Source organism: Cotesia typhae, unplaced genomic scaffold, assembly GCF_013202065.1.
Source record: "Cotesia typhae breed Kobodo isofemale line unplaced genomic scaffold, CoteBio_Ctyphae contig_5, whole genome shotgun sequence".
In the NCBI taxonomy this organism is placed as follows: domain Eukaryota; kingdom Metazoa; phylum Arthropoda; class Insecta; order Hymenoptera; family Braconidae; genus Cotesia; species Cotesia typhae.
Genome location: NW_027423757.1, coordinates 8,224,418 through 8,248,857, shown reverse-complemented (window position 1 = coordinate 8,248,857; position 24,440 = coordinate 8,224,418). Strand labels below are relative to the sequence as shown.

Genomic DNA, 24,440 nt, shown 5'->3' with positions numbered 1-24,440 from the left:
ACATCAGAATGGCATTTATTGTCTGGATATAAATTATTAAAACTTGTCTTACTCCTCTTTATTATCATGTTAACAGGTTCCCGTTTTTTTTTTTTTTTTATATTTTGTTTAAACTATTTCTTGTTTTATTATTTTAATGATTGACGATGAAAACATTTATCTTTTATTACATAATTTTCAAATAAAATATTTTTTTTTTTTACATAAATTTCAAGATAAGTTTATAATTAACTTAAAAATAAAACGGAACAATTATACATAATTAAATTACTAAAAAAAAAAAGAAAAAAAAACAATTTTTAAATGGAGTAATAAATAGTTTATTAGAATGAATGTGATAATATTTAAAATAATATTTGCACATCATCTTGAATACTATTGAGAAAATTCTGTGAGGTTTTAAAGATAAATATTTAAACTATTTACCCTGTTCTGCGAACTGGCTTTTTCCGTTTTTTTGTTTATTGTTAGATAGCTTTCTCTTTCCATTTTTTTTTGTATGTTTTATTTCATTAACTTTTCTCAACTATTTCTGCATTAATACTGATTAGAGATAGCCAACTTTTACACATATGGATTTTACCGAAATGTCGTTAAAAAATTTATTTCTGTCAATAATTTCAAGAAATCAGGTCTACGTAGTGATATTGTCTACTAGCTAAAATTGTTTTCATGACATAGAAGTTGACGTACATGTTTTTTATGAAAATTCTACGACTTTTGTTCTATAATAGCATTCAGAATTTATATTCTTTATTAAATACTATTTCTTTAAATTCCCATAATTAAATTTGTTTTTTCAACGGATTATATTTATGACAATTCGGTTTCATTTTTATTTTTATTGTTATGTATAATTTACGATCACAGAACAATGAAAGCTGAATTATTGGACGATACATAATATTAATAAGCGAGCAATAATAATTTTTATCATTATTATTTACTTATTAACAAAAAATAATCACGTATATAAATAAATAATAATAGTATTGCATACTATTGTTAATATTTTTTTAAATAAATTATAATATACATTTCTATATGCGGATTATATAATTTTGTCGGGATACACGAATAAGCGTGTACAAAACTATCTCATTCTTTGGTTGAATTTATTACCCTAGTGTGTAAGATCAAAAATTACTTACGTAGTATATTAATTATAATATTATTATTATTATTATATACTAAAGATAAATATGGACGCACAAAAAAATATAATAAAGTTCATCTCAAATATTAATTATCACAATGTCCTTAATTCTTTTAAATATTGGTCTATAAAAACAACGTGATTTTCCACCAATTTAAATTCAAATATCGAATCTATCTTAATCTAGCTTTATCACAAAACAAAAAAAAAAAACAAACATCATTAAAATTGTATTATTAAATTTATAAAAAATCTTAAGGACATGTTTCTTAATTATTTTTCTCTCAGTATCAATTAATAATAATAATTAGCTTAAAAAATAATACTTATCATTTACCACTAATCCAAAATTATCTCACTTGATATTACATCAATGTATACTTTTTTTCATAGTCTACCTAAAGAGATGAACCTCTGACTTTTTTTTTCTTCTTGTAAAAATTTCAATTTATATGGCAGATTATTATTTATTGATGATATACTATTCAATAAATTGATTTGTCTGTTATATTTCTTTTTTTAGCTTTGGTATAAGAAATTGATTTACAATTATTGACTCAGAATACAAATATAAACATTTTCATTAATTTTAAATTTTAAGTAAAAAAAATTTTTTTTTCATTAAAAGATTAAAAAAAAAAAACTTAACAAAAATTATTCATCGTGACATTGCACTTAATCTTACTGATGATGAAAAAAAAAAATAAAAATGTTAACTTATTGTGAAAATATAAAATCGACGGAATGATGTGAATGATTTGAATTTCGATGCTTATCTTTACGATGATTAGTCCGTGTAATACTGCTTCTAGTACCACCATTATTATAAATCGTTGTACCACCGGACGTATGATGACTGTAACCACTATCACTACCAAAACTACTGTCAGGCTGTCCTTGGTAGAGTTTACCGGCAGAAGTTTGTTCTGGATCGCGCGAAGTAAAGTAAACAGGTTGGGCGTATCTATCGTCACTGTAGTAAAGTTTATCAGTTGGTTGGGCGTAGGAATCTGAATAGTCATTACCAACTTGTGTATAAATTGGCGTCACCACCTGATTGTGTAGTCCAAAGTATTCCGAGCCATACTGAGGATATTTATCGTAATCATTGACTGTTGACACTTTACTCGAAGATTTGTCTTTCGGATTTGTTTTACTTTGACTTGAATAATTATGCAGCGGACCTAGAACTGGTACACTCTCGTACGGATTTTCTTCTTCTTTGTTGTTCATTTCTCTGTTTAATGAGTGAAATTGTGGAGGCATTTGCGGCACATAGTATGGAAATTTATGTGCTACCGTGACAGCAGGTTTTGTTCGTTGACTAGAATTAGTTTTAGTTCCTGCTATACCTAAGCAAATATAAAACAATAGTAATTATTATTATTATTATTATTATTATTATTATTATTATTATTATTATTATTATTATTATTATTATTTTGCAATTATAAAATTATGATAAATATAATAATAATCATAATAATAATAATTACCCGGAACATTAGGATAAAATTGTAGCAATGCATCAAGAAGCATTCCTTCGTGAAATTCGCCAACGTCATGAGTTTTATTTTTCCTGCGTCGATCTAAGCTTCTAGGGCTCTTGCCTCGTCTTTCACGTGAAGTTCGTGAGGACCCGGCGGGACATGTGCTCCATGACACTGGCCCTGGGGATGCTGAGGTTAACACCCGTGACTCAGAAGGTTCGCCGACAGATAATTCATCTTCTGCGAATTCATCTTCGCTTGCTGATTTTGAATTTGCTGATGCACGGTGGTGCAAACGATTTCGCCCATTTATTTCACCTTCTTCGTCTGTGTCAGGTTGGTTATCACCTGCAATAATTTTTTTTCGAATCAATTTACAAATGCGCAATCATTCAGTGACTTAGTTTTAACGTTTTTTTTTATTTATTTATTTATTTTTTTTTGATTGATTGTAATTATGCTATTGATAATTACCATTACAAAGCTCTTCATAAACTGGATTATAAAGATCTTGTGATCCGTACGGATCTGGTCCAGGGCTGCTACACACAAAGCCTCGATTCCCATTCTTCTCCTTATTGACATCAATCATCTGTAGTCAAGGTATATATTATTTTTTTTTTTATTTTTTATTATGGTGTGTACTATTATTTCCATTGTCAATAGCATCAGCGGTTAATTCAAAATAAAGCGATTGGTTAAAGCGGTTTTGTTGATGTCGATTTATCGTGATATTTAGCACATTATTTTTGCACGTCGTAGCAAGAGGCGGAAGTGTTTTCGATTCGCTCATAGTTTTTTTTTTTTTTTTTTTTTTTTTACGTGAAATGAAAAAAACAAAATAAAATAAAACAGCAAATAATTTTATGTATAATTTAATTTTATTGCACAATCTTTTTTTTTTTTATTTAAGAAAAATTTTTTTTTCTTTATAACTAGATCTATTTTAAAATTTTTTATTTTTCGAATGAATTGAATAAATAGTTTTACAATTAAATAGTTTAAAAAATATTTTTAGTCAATTTTTATAGCCTTGAAAATTAAATTAAATTTTTATTTTCATTTCATTTGAATATATTTCTTTAAAATGATTGTCAAATAGATCAAATATTCATATCACTCGATATAAATTCATGCATATTGTAATAAAATTTTTTTTTCTCATGAATATGCATTTACTGAAGACTGAATGAAGTTTGATCACAGAAGTGGTTATCCGCAAACACTATTTTAAATCTTAAAGAACATCAAAATAAAAACTTTCAATAATTAAATTTTTTTTCCAATAAAAAAAATTTAAATCAACTGACTGATTTGAATAATTAATTAGTATTACAAATAGATTTTAGTTTTTTATATATTTTGGGATGGGATGATGAACCGGGTGAATAACCACTCCTTGTCAAATTTTCTCAATAAAGTCGTTTTTATTTTTCGATAAGTTTTTTTTTTCAAAATTGTCTTATCATTTTTAAATAAATAATAATAAATACTTGATGTACAATGATTATACTTTCTCTTAATATTTTTTCGTTTTATTTCATACACATTTACACAAACACGCATACAATCTCAGTCTCATTTTAAATATTATATTCCTTTAAAAAGTTTACTTAACTTTTATTCTATAAGAAATAAATAATACATATCATTAATAATAATAATAACTTAAAAAAAAAATAATAATACTAATTTTAAATTATTTTTTGACCTATTGTCGAGTGACTAAGTCACCAATTCATAGCCAGTAACAGATATGTTTGACCTGAGTATTTACTCAGATATTTATTAATATTCACAGCATTTAAATTATAATAATAATAAATTAATAATAAAATATAAATAATAATAATAGTAAAATTGGAAATTGGTCGGTTTTTCTACTTCGCTATACGTGAAGTTAATATATGTATATATATATATTTATATAATATAGACGTTGATTAATTGTTTACATAGATTTTACTTTTCGAAAAATCTATTCCGAGTACGATTATCATTATACAAATTTTGTACTACAAAAAAATACAAAACAATATTTAAATTATTTTTGATTAAATCAAATATAGACTAGAAAAAAATAAAAGGCTATAAAAATAAAAGCATTCTAGTTAAATTCTCGCTAAAGTATTTTTTAAATAATTTGAATGCTAAGAATTTTGTTGAATGAATAAAAATATTATCGTTTATGCATTAGAAAATAACGTTATCTTATTAATGCGAGTGCAGCTACTCTATATAAATAGTATTGATTATTCCAGCCACTAATTATCGTGAATTTGAATGATATAGGATTCTGATTGCTTTGATAGAAGACGATCGACCTGCGATTAATCTGATTTTAAAAATTTTGACGTCGGGGATTATTTCATTAAATCAGCAAACGGAAACATTTATAAAAGTAACCCCTTTAATAAATAAAAACAATAATAAAATGCTTTTAAAGCTCACGTTATACGAATGAATAAATAAATAAATAAATAAATCAAACAGTTAGCAAAAATAATCATTCAGTTTTACTAATTGCAAGATAAATTATTGGTCTGATCAGGTAACGTGACAAGGTGATGAATTTGTTGTATAGTACAAAGAGGACAAATTTCCTCATTAGTGCCGTCTACAGAGTTACACTCTGTTCTACTGATAGTAATTCCTCGATTATTGCTACAAGATCGTTCAGAATTACGCTTATTTTTAACTTCAACACTAGGGCTCTCATAAACAGCCTCTGTATTATCATTAAGGAGTCTTTGACACGATTCGTCAATATTATCGCCCCCATCTCGGTCAATGTTGCCATCAATACGATAATTACCGCGCGTTTTTTCCATTTTATTCAGATAGTAATCTTCGATATCAATGTAAGCGTAGCCCTCAGAATCCACAGATAGCCGTCGTTTCCTATTAACTTCGCAGTTACTATTTTTTGATTTATCATTTATTGTTTGTGGCGACACGATGTTACTGTTATTGCTAATGTTACTACATGTTGCTTGAGACTCAAATAGCTGATCATTAGTAGGGGTAAAACGCAAATTATGTATCGAAGTTATTAAATCATTTGGTATCGAGTAATTTGATGGAGGTAATTGGTTAGAATCTGCGCAACAGTATCTGTTAACATTTGTTTGCATTGAAACGAATGACAAGCCCGGTATAATTGTTGGATTTGTCATAATGAATGGATTTTGATTGTTCAGCGTTAAGTTATTTATCAGTAAACTATTATTTGTCGCAGTATTAGTATGAATATCAGTATTTTGTAGATTTATAGCATCAGTAGCTCGCTGCTGCTGATGATTATAGTCATTGATAAAATTTCGATGTAGGGTAGTAATTGGTGATGACATTGTCATTACACCTTGTGATTTTTTAGCTAAAAGAGCCATTGGTGTCCGATAACCACCAAGTATTGCTTTAGATGGCATTTTATTAGTGCTAATAATCGTACGTGGATCACGATAATCGAGATAGTCGAGGTAGTGCGATGCAGGAGTGCACTCATCGCTCACCTGCTGCCTCGAGGGATCTATACCTCGTACCTCGATTGTTGGTTGCATCCTAAGTTGAGCTGGCAAGTGATTGTGGATTTGAGAATGCGGTACGTGCTCCATCATATCCTCATAGAGACGGGCTGTGTTATTCCCACCCATCATATTACTGCTGGCAGAAGTTAAAGCTTGCCCATTCGGCAAGACCCGGGTACGCCCGGTTGTCGCTGTTACTGATACTGCGCTTTTGCAAGGAAGGAGATTCTGCACTTTTCTCTTGTGTCTGTAACAAATTTTAGAAATTTTTTTTTTTTATTAGTTGAGTGGCTTTTATCCGGAGGATTATCAAAAAATTCATACGATGACTGTCATTGTTGGATAAAATAAATTTTAATGGATATATGAGTATTCGTTTAAAGAATAAAAAATTAAACTTACTTCCAGAATACGACGGAAACGATCGCAGCCATTAACAATAAAATAACAGTACAGGCGATTATTAGAGCTGTATTCTGTAATGACGGATTGGCGTGATAGGACGCATCGATCATCTGAAACATATAGTTTATATTTATTATTAAGTGACATTTTATTAGATTATTATTTTTATGTGTGAACTGTAATAGGCTGACAACTGTAGGTATAAGGGTAGTTTATTAATATGTTATTAACGGGGAGCAGTAACCTACAACGAGTAAAGTCGATCAATTGGAAATGATAGGTTCAGTCTAAATGTCACGTATTTAGTCTATATTTGTAGTAAACATCGTAATGTTAACCCACATAGTTGTAAATGAAACGTCACTGTCTATATTTACCAGAAGCATTACGTCATAGATTTAGTTCATTATGTACATAATAATAGCAGTAGTATGTACAGTATTATATTATAAAATAAAGGAATAAAAGATAATGAAGAAGTTGATGTAAAATGTTCCATAAAGTAGTTTTTTATGCAAAAGAGTTATTATAATTTCTTGAATGTTAAAACGATTTATCTTTTCTCTTGCCCTTAAGTATATACATACTTGTCATTGTTTACACATAATGGGCTCATTTAACAAATTCATCATGTATGCATACTCGGTTAAAGACATGTAGGAATGCGGTTAAATAAGGTGTGTATTATGTTCTTAAACCACAAAAAGATCCAGCGAGGATGAGTATTAGCATTAATTCAATTGTTTGCAAGGGATTTATCTCAAGCGTTGAAAGTTAAATTGTCCGAGTATGATAATATTTACAGAGTTTTTTTTTTTTTTTTTTTTTTTTTTAAGTAGGTGCTGCCTTATACATACTAAAATAAACTTTTGAATTAATAATTTAATTATGTTTGTTTAGAAAGTTATTTAATTATGCGATGCATCAAATTTAACGAAGCTCATACTAGGTGACTGCTTTCGCCCCATCTCACTCCCATCGTATAGAGACATCTTAATAATCAATAAATTTAATCCTCGGAGAATAGAAACTCCCGAGTCTCATACCAAAAGTTTGTCATACAGCTCGGGTTTATGGTGTACTGTTTATTAACTAATAGATTTAACCTATATGTCCTAATAAGCAAAACTTTTGATTGTTTTTAATTGATATTAAAAATTAATGGGAAAACATTTTAATAAAATTAAATTTGAAAACAGGTTTAATCTTTGAATATATTTAGAATTTGCGATAAATATTTACCGGAAAAGCAACACAATCCTCAAGCTCGGCTAAAGGTGCTTCCGAGCAGAATGCCGTTTCCGTAAGGAACGGTGGCCTAGGTGGTGGAGGTAACCGAAATATCGGTGGTGGTCCTGAACACTCTGGGCAATCCATGTTATCCAATTTGTCGAGTTTAGCCATTCTCCTCTTGAACGTACTAGAAATTGAAAATATATAAATTGAAAATTATTGATTTTTTTTTAGTTTTATTTATCGGACACTTGAATTTATTTTGTTCAAGTGTAAATTGTTATTTTGAAGTAGACAACAAAATAACTAAATTATTTACACACAATAATGGAGTTTTTCATGAGTTTGTTTAAATCAAAAATAGGATTTATATATCATTTATATTTATGTGTCTTGTCTCACTAAATTTTACCGGAAACTATAAAACAGCCAGACGTTTTATGTAGTATATATTATCTAAGTCATATTATACGTGAAATTACTTGTTCATATCTTTTATTTACCGTTTTATTTCATTCTTGTATAAAAAAAAAAATAAACTTGAGAAAACTATTTCAAATTGAAAATAGTTTTACGGTTCTTTTAATAAATGGTTTTTCAAAATCAATTTCGAAAGGTAAATAATAAAAAGAAATGAGGACAGTGATAGTACTAAAAGAATGTCGTAAAAAATAAACATTTGCATTGAATGGTCCAGTTGATTTCCTGTTTCCAATCCAATGAATATCATTTTCACGTAATCTCATCACTGGATAGTGCTTTTATAAGGGTGCATTCAAAGAAAGTATTGTAATGTTAGAAATAGTAATAATAAAAGGACCCATGTGATTATTGCCGGGTTCGTTGTTGTGAAAAAATAAATTATCGGATGAATCATAGTAATAAAACGAAACATGTTGCTCTTTATTAATTTAATTTGTTATTTGCCTATTCATAGGGTGGAGAGCACTGATTAATTTAGACAAGTTTATGAAATTTTAAATGACAATAGCATCCCATTAGAAATGTCATAAAATAATCAGTAATAACGTTAGTGAAGCAAGGGGTGAAATATATGTAAGATCAATACTTGCGCGCAGGCTCACGTTTAATTATTAAATCTCTAATGTTTTTACAAATCTTGGCTTACAAATTTATTAGCTAATTGTTGAATATTATAGCTATTAATTGATACTGTTTCACATTATTCAAGTTTTTGGTGAATAAATTTTAAATTTAAATGAATAAAGTTCAAAAATCATATGGTGCGCGCCCTTGAAAATTCTCTATTTGAAATCTGACTTTGACAACTTTTTCCTTATAATTTATCAATGAATATTCATGACAGATTATTTGTACAGGAATACGACTTTAGCTTTTTGATTGAAAAATACAGGGAATAGATTTTTTATTATTGATGCTTTCAAAAGTTTTAATTCTGTTTTTTAAAATTTAATATTTGATTTAACTTGTTGAATGTTATTATTGTAGGCAAGCCATTAGTGTTTTTAACAATCAAAACATTTGTACAGATTCATCATTCAAAGCTGGCATAATACAAATGTTTATGATACGCATATTAAATACATACAATAGGACATTTAGCGATTGAGTGATGTGTGATAGTGACATGAGGACTTATATGACTCACGGTGTTGTGAAATGCAAAATCAATAAACACGTTTTTGATAAGTCTCCAATTAAAAAAAAAAAAAAAAAAAAAAAAAAAAAAAAAATAAGCACCTTATTTTTATAAATGAAAAAAAGCGCGAATTTATTTTGAACGGTAAAAACTACTCATATTATTTGATACAAAATAATTGTTTTTTTTTCTTTTTTTTGTAATTTGAAAGTCACTGACAGAATATCTTACCTTAAAAATTCAATCATCATCATATCAGTTTGAAATGAAAACATCTCGATAATTTTATAAATCTCGTAGTTTAAATTCAATCCAATTATTTATTTATTTGTTTTCATTGTACATATGAATAAATCAACATTATTTGTTTGCTTTAAATAATATTGGTATTAGCGACTCCAAAGTGATAAAATTTAAAATGTTTATTGGCATTATTTTTTCACAGTCAAAAAAAATATTTTCATTGTCAAAAATTTACAATAAAATCACTTTTTTTTTTTGGTAATTCAAATAAACAACTCCAAAAAACACTGTGTACTCCAATAGTGAGTATTGACCAGTCGTGATACATAGATAACAAGTATCATAGTAATGCTTAAATCAATAATACTGTGCAAAAATAACAAAACTATATTTAGTTGCAAAGCAGATTCAGATTTAAAAAAAAATCTGCAGGATATTTATATTTTCTTTATTTTTCATTGATAAACAATTTATTTAAAAAAAGTTTATCTTAAATAATATCCACACACATTTCACTTTCAACAGACGTTCACATAACGATGACGTGAGATACACTGTTGCTACGGATCTGCCGGCGGAAACATCCCAGCAACTCAGTAGTTTAGTATCTCCCCACCATTTTATCCGTGAAACTCTCCTACCCTTAAATGAATTTCTCCCTCTACAATACTACTTTTACTATACAGATATGTGCATAGTCCTTCGCAAATGTTCATTCTATATTCTACCAATAGGTAAAAGCTTCAATATATACATATATACGAGTATTGAGATATATAGAGTGAATCTGTTATTGGGAAGCACATAGTGATGCTAAAGAGGGGAGTATCGACCTCGTCGGAGATAGCCAAGCTACATACTATATATATATCTATGTATGTACCTTTATACAAGTACCATACATTACTAAACTATACTAGTGAGAGTTAGTAGAGAGAAGGTCCCCTGGTGGATAAATTCGCAAATAGACTAAAAAATCCCTTCTTTAAAGTCTTTAGAGTGTAAGTAGAAAAGAGCAGGAAATTGTCACATTGCGGGGGTCAGGATAAATTGGTGAAAAAATTCCATTACGAAATGAATCAGAAGAGAGTCTGTAGTAGTTAAATAAATAAAGACGGTCTTGAGTTTGGATAAGTTGTGACTGAGATAAAATTAATTACCGTGCAGTTTATTTTAACGCTTTTCCGAAATATCGATTTGTATTTTTTTTATAAATAGTAATAATGTTATCCCAGGGCATTTAGTTATTTGAATAAATTTGTTGACTCTCAAAGACTCGGGTTGTTTTATTATGCTTTTATTTTTGTTGTAGAATAAAATCTGTGAATTTCATCTTAAGTTTTAAACTGTAATTAAAATTGATCAAATACTGCGAAAGTTGTTCAATCATTGATTCAAATAAATGAGACGAAAATTATTATTTAATTAAATCTATAATAGATTGTAAATAAATTGTTAATTGAGGAGTTATTGAATGATATGGGTTTAGCGTTGAATTAAATATCAAGTTGACTTACCGCAAACTGACGAATGAATAATACAGTCAATGAAGTTATGCTGGATGAATTTGTCACGATGAAATGACTGGCCATTTTATCATAATAGTTTTCATAGTACCTAAACAGAAAATTATTGTTTTAAACATATAAATTTCTAGATAGTTACTTTGAAAATATTTTCCGTAAATTAATAATTTAAATTCTGAGAGATCGAATTTTATGACACTGACATTTTGACTTTCTTGACATTTATGGTTTGTGTTTATGGTCTAAAAATATATGTCTAGTCTTATTGATTAATCTAAGCGCGTATAGCTTGGTGAAGAACAGAATTTAAAAGTTCAAGAATATTTAAATTATATTTTTATTATGTTAGATATAACTTTAAAATGTCTAAAACTTTTCAAATTTGGAATTTATCAATCTGTTTAGTAAGTCTATTTTTAGAGGCCATAAGATTTCCTTGAAAGTATTCTTTTAATTTTATCTTTTATGTATTGTGAAAACTTTAGGCACGGTAGATCGTTTTATCAGATTTTTAATAAAAAAAATTAAGTTTCAGCGTTTAACTAAAAAACTATCTGACGGATAAAGTTTTGTCTTGGGCTTTTGTGTTCAAAATTTAATGTCTTTCAACGCCAGATGATTGATAAGTTAGAAATTGTTTTAAATAAAATATAAGATTTAACAATGACTTCTTTTTTCTTTCTTTTGTATGCCAAATATTGAATTCAGAGTCGATTCTTGAAATTTGAAACAAAGGCTACGCTTTATTCTTCAAGATTTTTTTGTATATCTATAGAAAGTGTTTTACAGTAAGCGTGAAAAATGGTTTTACGATACTTCCGTCAAAAAAATTCGATTGTAAGAAGTTACTGTTCCCTTTTTTTTTTTTGCATTGTTAAGTAAGAGTAAATTTTATAAAGAAAAGAAAATAAGCTCCTTCAAGAACAATTTCCAACACTTTATTTTTGACTCATAAATTTTTATTTATTAAAAACTATAAGGATTTTAATTTACCTTCCATTTCTCCACTTTAATAAATATCAAGCTAATTCAAAAATAAATTAAAGTCTTGATTAGAGCTATAAATTTTTTATAATTAAATATCCCTACGAATTTATTTACCACGATAACTTATTTTTATTACATATACATACTTGTAACATAAATAACAAATAAGAAAATAAGAAACATACAATACAGATACATATATGATAATACAAAAGCAAATATCATTTGATTTTATGAGTTGTTAATGGGATATTCATAGGCAGGTGCACAAATATATAATATCGAATATTTGTATGTCCATACTTGTATTCGAAAGTTTATGTATGGCCTGCGGACATTGCTATTTAGTTTTAGTTGCGTCAGTTGGCACGCGAGTACTCCATGATAGCTTTATATCTATATATTCACCCGAGTACATGTGTGTATACATGTGTCGGCCTTTTGTCGCGGCGTAGACCCCTCTTACGACCGGATTCATTATAAAAGACGAAGGATGATATCTAAATTATCCTCTCTAATACTCTTAGGTCTTATAGGGATCGAGACTCTCTGACCGTGATGGCACAAAAAAGGATAAAGTAGACGTGGGATACATTAGTGCTGTCAAGTGAGCGTGAGAGAGATAAATTTTAAAATAAGAGAAGGAAAACTAAAATTACTGGCAAAACAGTAGGGAGCAGTTGGGTGAGATGCGAAGATAATTGTTAGGTAGAGAATAAAAAAATACCAAGGTGTATCTATGTATACATATATACTTTTATACACGTCCGAGCGATTGGATCCTTCTACTTCAAAGTTACTCTTCCATGCACACTATACTTTTCTAAACTCCGCCCTGAGAAATATTCGAAAAAATCCAATATCTTAGTTATTTCTTCATTTTATAAATTGAGCTATCTGTACACTTAATTGTGCTGTATCACTCTCGCGGCAGCCGTGTTATTATAGGTTTTTAATTTTTTTATAAAACCGCTTTTATCTATACTGTATATTTTCGGGGAAAAACTTATACTTGTAATTTTTTTAAGTATAGATATTTTTTACATTTACTTCTACCAACTGGTCTACGTTTTAGAAAGGAACATAATATATATTTAAAGGCTACCTTATATACCCTTTTACAAGGCTAAAGAGGTCACTGTAAAAGAGGTATAAATATAAAGAAAAAATTTACTTTTTAAACTTTTCTTGGATGATTATTTTTCCACAAGACTAAATTTTTTGTATACGTTAGATTTTTTTACTTAAAATTTTACACTTGTTATACGTTTATTCTCTTTGCCGGGAGCCTTTGCTAAAGTTGTAACATATATTATTTGTAAAAAATTTTACCTTGTAGAATAATTTTTTTTTTTCCCCGCTGAAAACTCCTTCACTTGACGACAAGCATTTTTTTTGTTGACAATAAATACTTTTATTTTGGGTTATAAAAAATTTCAGTTACTTTGATTAAGACACTTAGCTTCGGAGGGTAATAATTCTTAGATACACGTGACAAATCGCTCCAAGTTCTCAAGGAACATAATAATAAGAGCCCTCGAGTAGTAGCTGGAAAAAGAAAAAGAAAATAGCAAAAAGTCGGAAGAAACCAGTGACCCTAATTAATTTTTCAGTGGGCTTTAAAAAGTTGAGGTAGTGAGATATAAACGTTGTTTTTTTATCATTTATTTTTAATATATAATTGTTTATTTTTTCTTGGGATAGTATAAGTTAACGACGCCTGTTTCCGCAGTGTATACATTATTAAGGTGTTGTTTGTTTGAAATAAGTATAGGTATAGAATCTGGCTGTTGAATCTAAGGAATAAGTCAATAGTGTTGTAGTCTGACGTTAAATGTCCGCTTGTCTTGTTTCTAGTTGTATATATAAATCGAAACGTAAGAATAACCCGCAGTTAAATCTAGCAAAAGACAAAAGAATCAATAGGTTGCCAGTGGAAGAGAATGGAAAGCGTGAGGAGGGTGCGATAGCAACAAGGGGTGTGATTTAGGGGTGCGAGAGCTGACGTACTCCCTTGTGAGACTACTGCCACATGCGCGCCGTTGAAATTCAGAAAAGAGAGTGAAGGAAAAACGTTCATAAAACCGAAAAACACGTGATTTCCCCTAGGAGAGAGAATATGAAATATTATTTTCATTTCATGTATTTTAGTCTAAGTTATTTAGGGGTGGAAAAATATTCAGGAAAAAGCTATTTATAAAAACGCATTAAACAGAGCGTTAAAAAAAATTTTATAATCATTTTCATCGCTTTCTTCTATTGTTATTATCGTACAATAGGAAAAAAAATAATTCTCTACAGATAAAAAAATCTATTAATTTTTTTTGCTTCAAGGTAATTTATAATTCTCGTAATAACTTAATAACTTCTCTATCATTTTATAGAATTAAAAGAGGAATTATTATTATTATTATTGTTATTATTCAACATTAATACAATCAAGGGACATCAGAAAATGAAATTGGATTTTTTTTCAGACTTAATTAGCGCGGATTAGAAGTTAAAGATGTTCAGTTTGACGATAGACGGGAGAAAGTATATTCATATTTTTTTAAAAGGGATCTAAATCACCCTGATGAGGCCAAAGTAACACAGGTTGACGGCAAGATTAGGGTGGGTCAAAAAAATCGAATAATTTATTTTTGACTTTATACTCTGAAAAATAGGTTCGTAGACACCTAAAAAGAATTCTCTCCAAGTATAAGCTCTTAATTATAACGGGAAGGTCCTCCGCTTTGCGAGCTGTTGCATTAGTCAGTGAATATAATCAATGCTTGACAAAAAATGAAGAACAATTCCAGTACTTATTGCAAGTTGTCAAAGAACATCAAAAAACATTCCCAAATTGTAATAAAAGAAATTATTTATAGTAATAGCGTACTGTTATGTTAAAAATATAGACAATTATATTGCAATTGATAATTCAATAAAAAATTTATCTATAAAAAAGTTAAATACTGGTTGTTTCTCACTTGATTCAATACTTTTCATATTAAATTTGACAAAGAAATATGTCATTCACTTCAAATTAAACTAATCATTGGCTATATGTCGAAAAAAATGCTCTAATTTCTTGTTTTAATGCAATCAAACAAGCTCAAGACTGAAAACAATATTAAAAAAATTGTTTATAACATTTCTTTATCGATCGAAACTCAAATTTATGTAAATTTTCCTGAAACTCATAGTTTAAATTAAAATTTATCGAATTATTGATCAAAAACTGGAAATATTGATATTCGTTAATGTTTGACGATGAATATCTCGTAACGGCTTCACTTAATCAAAAAATCATAAGAGACCATTTTTGTAGAGCAGTAAATTTCCTACAAAATCATGAGTTCCGCAATCCGAAATAATTTTTTTTCATCGACTTATAAAATTCATAATAAAAACGAATATTTTCCTTAAAATAGCCAAACTTCAACTATGAATATCTTTTAATCGGTTGAGTTTTTGAAAAAGTCTTAAGAGACCTTTTTTGTAAAGCATTCAATTTCTCACAAAATCTATGCCACGGAATATTTTTCCAAGCAGTTGGAAGCGAGATATAAATTTTTTTATCTGATTATTCGAAAAAAATAGAAACCCGCAAAGCGGAGGACCTTCCCGTTATAATTAAGAGCTTATACTTGGAGAGAATTCTTTTTAGGTGTCTACGAACCTATTTTTCAGAGTATAAAATCAAAAATAAATTATTCGATTTTTTTGACCCACCCTAGGCAAGATATTTATCTTAAAATATTAATTATTATAAACATGAAATTAATTAAACTAGCCATACTTTTTTTTCATGGTAAATAATTACTCATAAAAATTTTCATTGACGATACTTTGATAAAATAAACTGTTAGCAGTTTTGTGGCTGTTAAAAAGTTAGCAGCGTTGATTAAATTTAGCGATAAATCAGCTAACTTTTGAGGTTTTAAAATAATACAATTCAAAAGACTAAACTTTTAAAATTTAATTTTTAAATATCAAAAGTTAACTTGTTCGATTGATTTTAAAATCGACTTATCTTCAAGTTTCTATTCTTTCGATTACCGCGGGAATTATCTCAAGTAAATCCTTCGACAGAATTTAAGAATTAAAATTTCTATATTTAGAGCTCTAGAATAACTTGATGTTTAAAATTTTTAAACTTTTTATAGAAACAATTGACAATTGAATAAAAAATCAATAAGTGATTTATTATTTAATCCATTAAAAAATAAAGATGTCAGTGACCTAAAAAACTTAAATCTTAAAATAGTTAAGGGTTGGTGAGCACGACTATAAATCAGATGTCTTTTGACTGTAAATAATAATAGTATAACAATAACTCGGCGATTAATTTGAATTTAAAAAATTCCATGTTTAATAAATCAAGTCCCACCATAAGTAAGCTTTAATATAATTTATTTACATTTAGCACTTCATCTTATCACTTTGGCGAGGGAATTACGTTTCTGATTCAAATTACTTGGATCCTTAAGACTTCTTAACTCGTTCAACCGTTTATTCTGGAAAGATCAAAGAGTATTTGAGTAAGAGATTGATATCTTTCAGAAACGCCTTGTGCAATGTTGAGCGTGCAATGTCGAGACAGCGATGACAGCGAATGTAAATAATAGTTGCTTCATACTTTTTTATTTTCTTTTCTTTTCTTTAGTATAGTTATATTTATACGCTATATGTATGAGTATTTACTCTTGAGTCACATACTTTTTGAGTGCCTCGGAATTTCTGTTTTCAAGCTCTCTGAAAATCTTTATCATTTTACTTCAACCATATATTTTGTGTTTATTGTCAATATTTTATACAAACATTTCAACATCAGAAATTTATTGTAGCTCAAACAAACTTCTCGTAGTAAAAATTTTTAATAGTATAAGACTACGCTGTATATCTACCAACGTTATCTATTTTAACAATTTATTAGCGTTAATAAGTTATAAAAAGTACAATAAAGCTTAGCGCAAAAGCTTTTTAATACTCGAGTGAATGTACATTAGTGATGAGAGTTAATAAGTCATAACTGAAGTTCATTGTTCGATTTAAAGTTTTTATATTCCATCTGCTACTCGCTTTTATTATTCATATATAAGATAATTCTGTAGCTTTTATCCTCATTACTGTTCAACAGACTAGAAATAATTGATAATGGATTGTTCAAAATCCGCCGAAAACAGATTTTATCCTTGGAGATTTTTATAATTGTCTCATTTGGTATTCACCACATCTCTCTCGGGTTTAATCGAAGTGCTTATAATTTATTTTTAGAAATAAAATAGTTCTAATTACACTAGAACTTTTAAATAAAGAAGATGAGTTTTCCATAGTTAAATGGACTCCTCGAATTTTTTTTTTCTTTTCAAATAAAGCAAGAGAGCAAAAAATGCATCGTTGAATAAAATTTTATTCAATAGACTTATACGTTTAATTAGATTTTCCATTCATACGACGTTTACTGTTAATATTTTGCTCCATATCATAAAATTTTTGCTGTAGAGATTAGGTGGGATTTAAATTCACACTCTTTTTATATCAATAGATTAATACTCTATTACAGCATATAGATCTTTAGAAAAAACTAAATTGAATGTTGAAATTGAAAGATTAAATATTTGAACAAATTTTATGAAAATTTTTTAATATGAATCTAATAATCTGTTATTCAAATTATTAAATTTGATGATCAATAGAGTATTATAAATTCAATTTAATCTTACCTCGATACTATAAATTGGGTTTATATATAATCCGTCTATCGTGTAGCAAGTTCAATATTCAAATAATTATCTGTTTCGAAGGATTCAATTTATCTTTATAATTAAATTTCCTTAAATGTATATTTTTCGTTACACCGTTCAAACTAGAAGCTGCAACATAATCACGACACTATGAATGATGTAAAATAAAAGATACACACACTGTTATTTAATTTTCATCAAAAAGTTTCAATTTATTTTTTTTTTCAACAAGAATAATGAAGTAACTTTGTGAACAAATCTCTTTAACAGAGATTCGTTAAAATGTTTTTAAGTTATTTTGCTGATAAAATACTGTTTATTTAATAATTATAATTTACTTCTTAATGAAAAAACTTGACATAAAGTTTACTTATTAACAACACTAATTAGTTGCTAAAATCCAAATTACTCTTCTCTTACTGTAATAAGGATGAGATTAATTGCAAACAGCAAACTTTATTCCGTGCAAGAAACTCGAAGATTTTGTATATATCTCTGAGATATATATACACATAACGTACATCCTTTATAAATGCTGGCGTACGTATAACTGAAAATGTTCACCTAAAAATTATTTTATCTACCATTTTTTTTTCTTTGATAAGCCGATTATATGTTTAATGATATTACTCACTATGTTAAATATTAGTTTTTGATGCTCTACATTTTTATATCTCAACAACTGTGTCATTATTTATGAGGATTATTTTTATTAGATTTCACTTAAAAACTATTTTATTTTTCAAGTAAAAAATTCAAATAAAACAGTTATTTTTCTGTAACTTTTTTATGTGTTAGCTCATGTGAAATTTTTTAAATGAACTGAAATAAAAAATGAAAAAAATTTTCTACAGCGTTAAATTTCATTTGAATTTTAAAAAGTTATGTGGATTAAATATTTCTTGTTCAGCAGTGCAGAAAAAAATTTTTTTTGTATGTATCTTTGTTTTTACGATAAAAAAAAAAATTTAATCTAGCCCCATCAATCAGCGAGTTTATAGGACATAAAATTTTCGTCACAGAGCCCATTGAGGCGGGTCTGTACGTTAGGTATAATAGTATAATACTAAAAGGTTTATACTTAATATCTGGGTTTGAAAATTTCGACAAAAACAAGGGCTATTATTAAAGTTTTAATGTATATTGCATAAAAAAGTTATATTTTTCACTTTATCAAATTATACGTTGACGATAAGACCAGAAAAATAATTTTAGACAGTAAACAATAACAATCAATGTAAGGACATTATTAGTATTTTTATTTGCATCCTAAAAAGCAACTGTTACAAAATTTATCGTGATCTTATAAAATTTGAATTAATGGTAACTGGCAGTGTCGGAAGTCTTTCCAAAGTGCACTTAAAATCTTCAAATAATTGTGATCATCGAAATAGGGAAATACCGGTGCCAAATAACATTTTTTAATGCATTCATACTGAAAGAAAATGACAAATTAAAGTACAAAATATAAGTATAAAAAAGACTCTTGAATGTGCAATTTAAACGCGACAGCTGAGCACGCGCTTTTCTGAGGATCAATACAGGTAGAATAGAAAAACAATCGTATCAATATTTCAATAAAAATAAAATAAATAATAAAGTTGTGTTTATTTTTATGATATTAGATAACTTTTTACCAGTAACATCATTTAAATATCGATATACGTCGAATGAGTGTCTGTCTGAAAGTACGCCGTCTGGTGGGATTATCTTTTACCCACTATATCTACCTAAAAACCACTCGAATTCTCTCGTCTTTTGTACATTGAATTAAGGATACCTCGTAAGATCTCAACTTGATGTAAATAAAAACAGTACAGTCTACATCATTATTGTTTTTACCCTCAGCCTTTTCTAGTTGTTTTTCTTTTACGAGTCTTAAATTTTTTTATTCTCGCAATCCAAACATCTTGTTTTTGCCGGTCATTGTTAACTGAATTCTTTGATTAGAGGAAATGATTATTCTACATGACAGAATGTTTTTTTTTTAATGCATAATCAGGAGTTTAAATAAATAGATTCTCATTGAAAGTTTTCCTTTACCAAAGTAAACTTTGGAATTACCTTCATTTACAATCCCGATTACTTTCATAATTACCCAAATTATACGCATCTGGTAAATGGTAGATTATTCACATCTGTGGACATCTTGTCATGTGCTATGTGTACTTAATTATATTACACATCCATGTCTTGAATATTAAATACTATTTCATTGGACACTTTACTCCGTAAATATAATTTCAAAAGTTGTTATTTAATATTTCGTAATTTGAGTTTATATTTGAGAAAAGGTTTAAACTGAGACATTAAAGTATTAACTCATGGGTTTAATTTATAATTTAGCTTATCGTGGCTTTACATCAGTCACAAAATCCGAATAAAATCTATTTTAATACTTTAGTGAGACATTAATTTTTTTTTAATTAATATTAATTTATTTAAAAACTTGAATTAAGAATTTTTATTAAAATATTCAAAGCTCGGATAAATTTTTATATGAAAATGTTTGAATTCTAAAAAAAAAAGTTTCTTATATTGTTAAGTATTAAATATTTAATTTTAAACTTATTTTAGTTTGGAAATATTTAATTTAAAAATTATCAAAAAAAAAAAAAATTGTAATAAATTAAAACGAAAAATTGAAAACGTTATATCAAAATGAAGACAGTTACTGGAAATTTGTGAGTTAACCAGTTCATCCATGGTCCGATTTATGTGTTGCTAAAGTAACCAATAATATATAGCAGACATTACGTATTAATCTTCAATTTAATATCATACGAAAAGTTGTCAGAAAGTTAACGCAGAAGTCAATGTAATAGTTTGCCCATACCTGATTTGTAACTTCCGAGTAACAATTAATCTAGGCAAAATTTGTTTTAAAAAAATTAACCAAATAATTATACGTGAACCCGAAAGAGACATTACATTTGCCCACGCTTTTTTAATGAAAGAGCGCAGTAAATAATTGCAAGTTATTTAATACCATTATTATAGTATTTCAAAAAGTTTTTGGGTATCTAATTTCGCCTTACCCTTTTTATGGATCGTACTTTCCACTGCCGTGCACAGAGTACCAAGTTGAGTTTTTATTCTAGTTATATGTACTAAAAATTATTATATACTGTAGCGGAGAACTGGATAAATTTAAATAAAAAGGAAGTAAATTAAATTTAGTGATGTAACTTCCGTCGAAATTAAGGACTGAAATTTTTCAGGAAATATTTTTTTGCTTTCTGGGACCAATTTAGAAGTGGAAATAATAAAAATTCTAAAATAGTCAAAATAAGGACGTTCCTAAAATATAGACATCAGCGTATATATGTATATTATAACGTGTATCTTGAACGAAGAAGAGACCCAGGATGCGCACGAACGATCACGTTTTGTAGCATTGGAGTTGGAACGTCTCCAATATCCCGGGTGTTGGCAGTCGTAAACGTACGCTAAAGAAATATAGTATATGTTTCAGATCGTACATCTACATAGAAAATGTGGAAATATAAATTAAATCTACATACTATTGCAGTCTTTATATTATGAAAATAAGGTTAAGTATTTAAAGTTACTTTCAAGTTATTCAAATGATATTAATATTTAATCATTTTATAACTTTTTGTCCTTTAAAGCTCCAAAGGGGCCGTTATATAATACCTTATATCTTAATTCTGATTTAACCCACGCACGAACGCACTTATTGAGAAAAGCTCCCATATTTTTTCCTACATCTGAAAATGCAAATATCTTATGGAGATGAATGAGGATTTCCTTTCCTTTTTTTTCTCTCTATTACTTGTAGAGTATTCATAAATAATTTTCATCCATAAAAAATTATTTTTATTGTTGGAAATGAAATAAAAATTCTCGAAAATTGAAAGCCTTTTTTTTAAATCTTTACGTTTTAGTTCCAAGTATGTATAGAATATAAGTGAGCGTAATGTATATAATATTAGCATATTTATATACTTTTTTTATGGTAATATAGAGAAAAATTTTACACCATAGTGTACTTTAGATAAATAGTAAAGATAATACTAGCATTGTCGAATAAGCAAAAACTAGACTACTGCTTCAAATGAAAAAATAAAATATTATGTGTTGAAGATTTTTATCTGACTTTTCTAATTATAGAGTATAGTTAGCTAAGTGATAGGTGAAAGATGATAAAACATATTTTATATTTCTCATGTTAATTCATTATCTTGTAATCACACGTCACTCGTCGACACGTGTGTTGTACATACGTCACTTGTAGTTCATACCTATCCATGCCAGAAATTACCACAACTTGATATAAAATTAAAATCCCATTTAATTTTTAATTTATATATGTTAAATTAATTACGCTCTAGGTGGACCTGAAATATAAATTTTATAAATAAATATATACTAACCAAAGGTCTTCTCTATTTTCATGTACAAAATTTTGTTGTGACTTTGAGGGTTCGTGTTTTTTTTTTTTTTTTTTTTTTTTTCCAAGCGCTTGTTTGAGCCGGCGGTTAAACGAATGAAACAATAGTGAAAAATTTTCAACTTTTTTATTGTTACGAGGTTTAAAATTGAAAAATGCTTCATTAGCGTACCAAATAATCGGCGTTTTATTTTTACCTCGAGCCTTTTTGTTATACTTTCTTTTTTTTTTTTTTTTTAATTATTTACAAAATAAGAAAAAAATTTTATTAGAGCTCTACTTCTGCATATTTATTAGGAACTTCATAGTACTACAGAGGAAAATTAGTAACATAAAGATTAAAGCTTAATGTTTTATGAATTAAATTATCATAAATTATGATTTACTTTTTGTTATATGTAAAAATGTCCTAGCTAGAAAACGTGTACCTAAGCACAGAGCTGAAAAATGTTTTGCATTGCCTATATTTTTTCGTAAAACTAAGTGTCACGTTATGATTTATGACCTAAATAGAATTCAGTAAACCTTCCTGTAGGAAAAGTCATACATGTACGCAAAGCATGTACTTTACAAAAAAATATATATTTGATATGTGTAGAGTTTACATACATCAACATACATAGGCTTTATATTTTTGCATTTGCTACACGGTCTCGTGCATTTTTAATATTAAATATAAATATACATGACATACATATGTAATATATTCATAGAAAATTTATTTTTAAGTACCATTTTTTTTATTTCGTAATAATTAATTTGAATATTTATTAAAGCCCGCTCGAGGCATTGATGTAATTTATCTTAAAAAATTACCATTTTTTAAATTATTTTTCCGGCTTTTTGACTCCGTCAAGTAATCTAAAAGATGATATTTACACATTATGTGTACCATGCAAAACTTAGATTTTTTTTACTTTTTAAAAATGTTAAATATATTTACATATTTCTGATATTAAAATTCAAGTACTTTTTATGTTAAGAAAAATGATCAATACGTTCAACGATTAAAGATTTGAAATTTCCCTTTTCAGATGGAGAGCAGGTGTTTACAATTAGAGTAATCAAGAAAATAAATGGTAAGTCTACAAACTTATAATCTATATATATACATATACACATACATAATATACGTACACATGTGTAAAGTTTACCTCCTGAATACGGATGTAGCTGCTGGTCACGTGCGTCGGAACTGCATTTTTTTTCAATCGGTTTGACGTAAAATGGATCACTTTGTCGTTTGCTTCATTTTTCTTTCACTTGTTTTTTTGACAAGTGTCATTAAGAACTACTCACTCAGCGACTTGAATCATTATGTTTTAAAAACAGCTTTAAAAAAATTTTTCTAGTTTTTACTTTGAGTTATTTTTACCCAACATTCTCGGTAATGAACCAGACTATTTAAATAAATGTATTTACTTACTAAAGAATAAATATTTTATATTTATCTAGCAACCACTAATGATTTTTCAATCGACAATTATGCTCTAATCAATCAAATTATTTAAAACAAAGCTCTTTGAAGTAATGTCACTTTAAATTTCGTAATATAAATAAACAAGTACCACTGGTTCACTGTTTTGTTTTACTTAACCGCAACGTTACGAAGAGTGACAGCAAAACTAAGCTAAAATGTCAGCGCTGATTTTTGACATTAAATGTTTTAAAAATAAAGTCAAAAGCAAATTTTAAATTTCAAATAAAAAATTTAGGAAAATGACAGTATTATTGTAGTTAAATAAAAGTCAAAAGTTGGGCAGAAGGGACCACCTTAAGAGCTGGCGGGTTCTCGACACAACTGAAGCTCCTATTTCTCGATGTCGAGCTTTGAAAGTACGGATTGCGCAGTCGCTAATGTTCACATATATATATACTCAGTCATTTATTACATTAATTATTTGTGCTAGTATTATATTTTCATTTTCTTCTTTTACTATTTCATATTCAATTAAATAGATAGAAAAATAAATGCTACCCTTTATAATTACATTACCTTTTACATCTTTTCATTTATGAATTTATGCTCTAATAAATACAAGAACATCTCTTGAAAACAACCCAGATACTGCCGCAGTAGGTAAAACAAATAGGACAAGTACATTT

The 24,440-nt window shown here is 27.8% G+C and overlaps 1 protein-coding gene across 3 annotated transcripts; it reads right to left on the bottom strand.

Annotated features, from left to right (window-relative positions):
- Window positions 1-22: 22 nt before the first annotated feature.
- Pxb (putative Hedgehog signaling attenuator pxb) lies at window positions 23-24,114 on the bottom strand. 3 transcript variants are annotated; one of them, XM_074247957.1, is made up of 8 exons: window positions 23,472-24,114; window positions 11,193-11,292; window positions 7,821-7,998; window positions 6,576-6,688; window positions 6,189-6,420; window positions 3,121-3,238; window positions 2,653-2,994; window positions 23-2,508 (listed from the first exon to the last, which is right to left on the bottom strand). In XM_074247957.1, exons 3-8 carry the CDS (start codon window positions 7,980-7,982, stop codon window positions 1,874-1,876), a joined length of 1,602 nt encoding a protein of 533 aa, XP_074104058.1. In that variant the 5' UTR covers window positions 7,983-7,998; window positions 11,193-11,292; window positions 23,472-24,114; the 3' UTR covers window positions 23-1,873. The 3 variants fall into 3 exon arrangements, with proteins under 3 accessions (XP_074104058.1, XP_074104059.1, XP_074104057.1); XM_074247958.1 differs by having other exon boundaries at window positions 23,489-24,114; XM_074247956.1 differs by lacking the exons at window positions 11,193-11,292; window positions 23,472-24,114 and adding an exon at window positions 9,664-10,252.
- Between the last annotated feature and the right edge of the window lie 326 nt (window positions 24,115-24,440).

Excerpts from the sequence above, each read along its gene's own strand:
- Pxb (XM_074247956.1), bottom strand. The coding sequence starts at position 9,707 with ATGTTTTCATTTCAAACTGATATGATGATGATTGAATTTTTAAG. Across the intron at positions 7,999-9,663 it reads ATGATGATTGAATTTTTAAG|TACGTTCAAGAGGAGAATGG; the intron begins GTAAGATATTCT and ends TTCAATTTCTAG. Across the intron at positions 6,421-6,575 it reads GTTTCCGTCGTATTCTGGAA|ACACAAGAGAAAAGTGCAGA; the intron begins GTAAGTTTAATT and ends AATTTGTTACAG.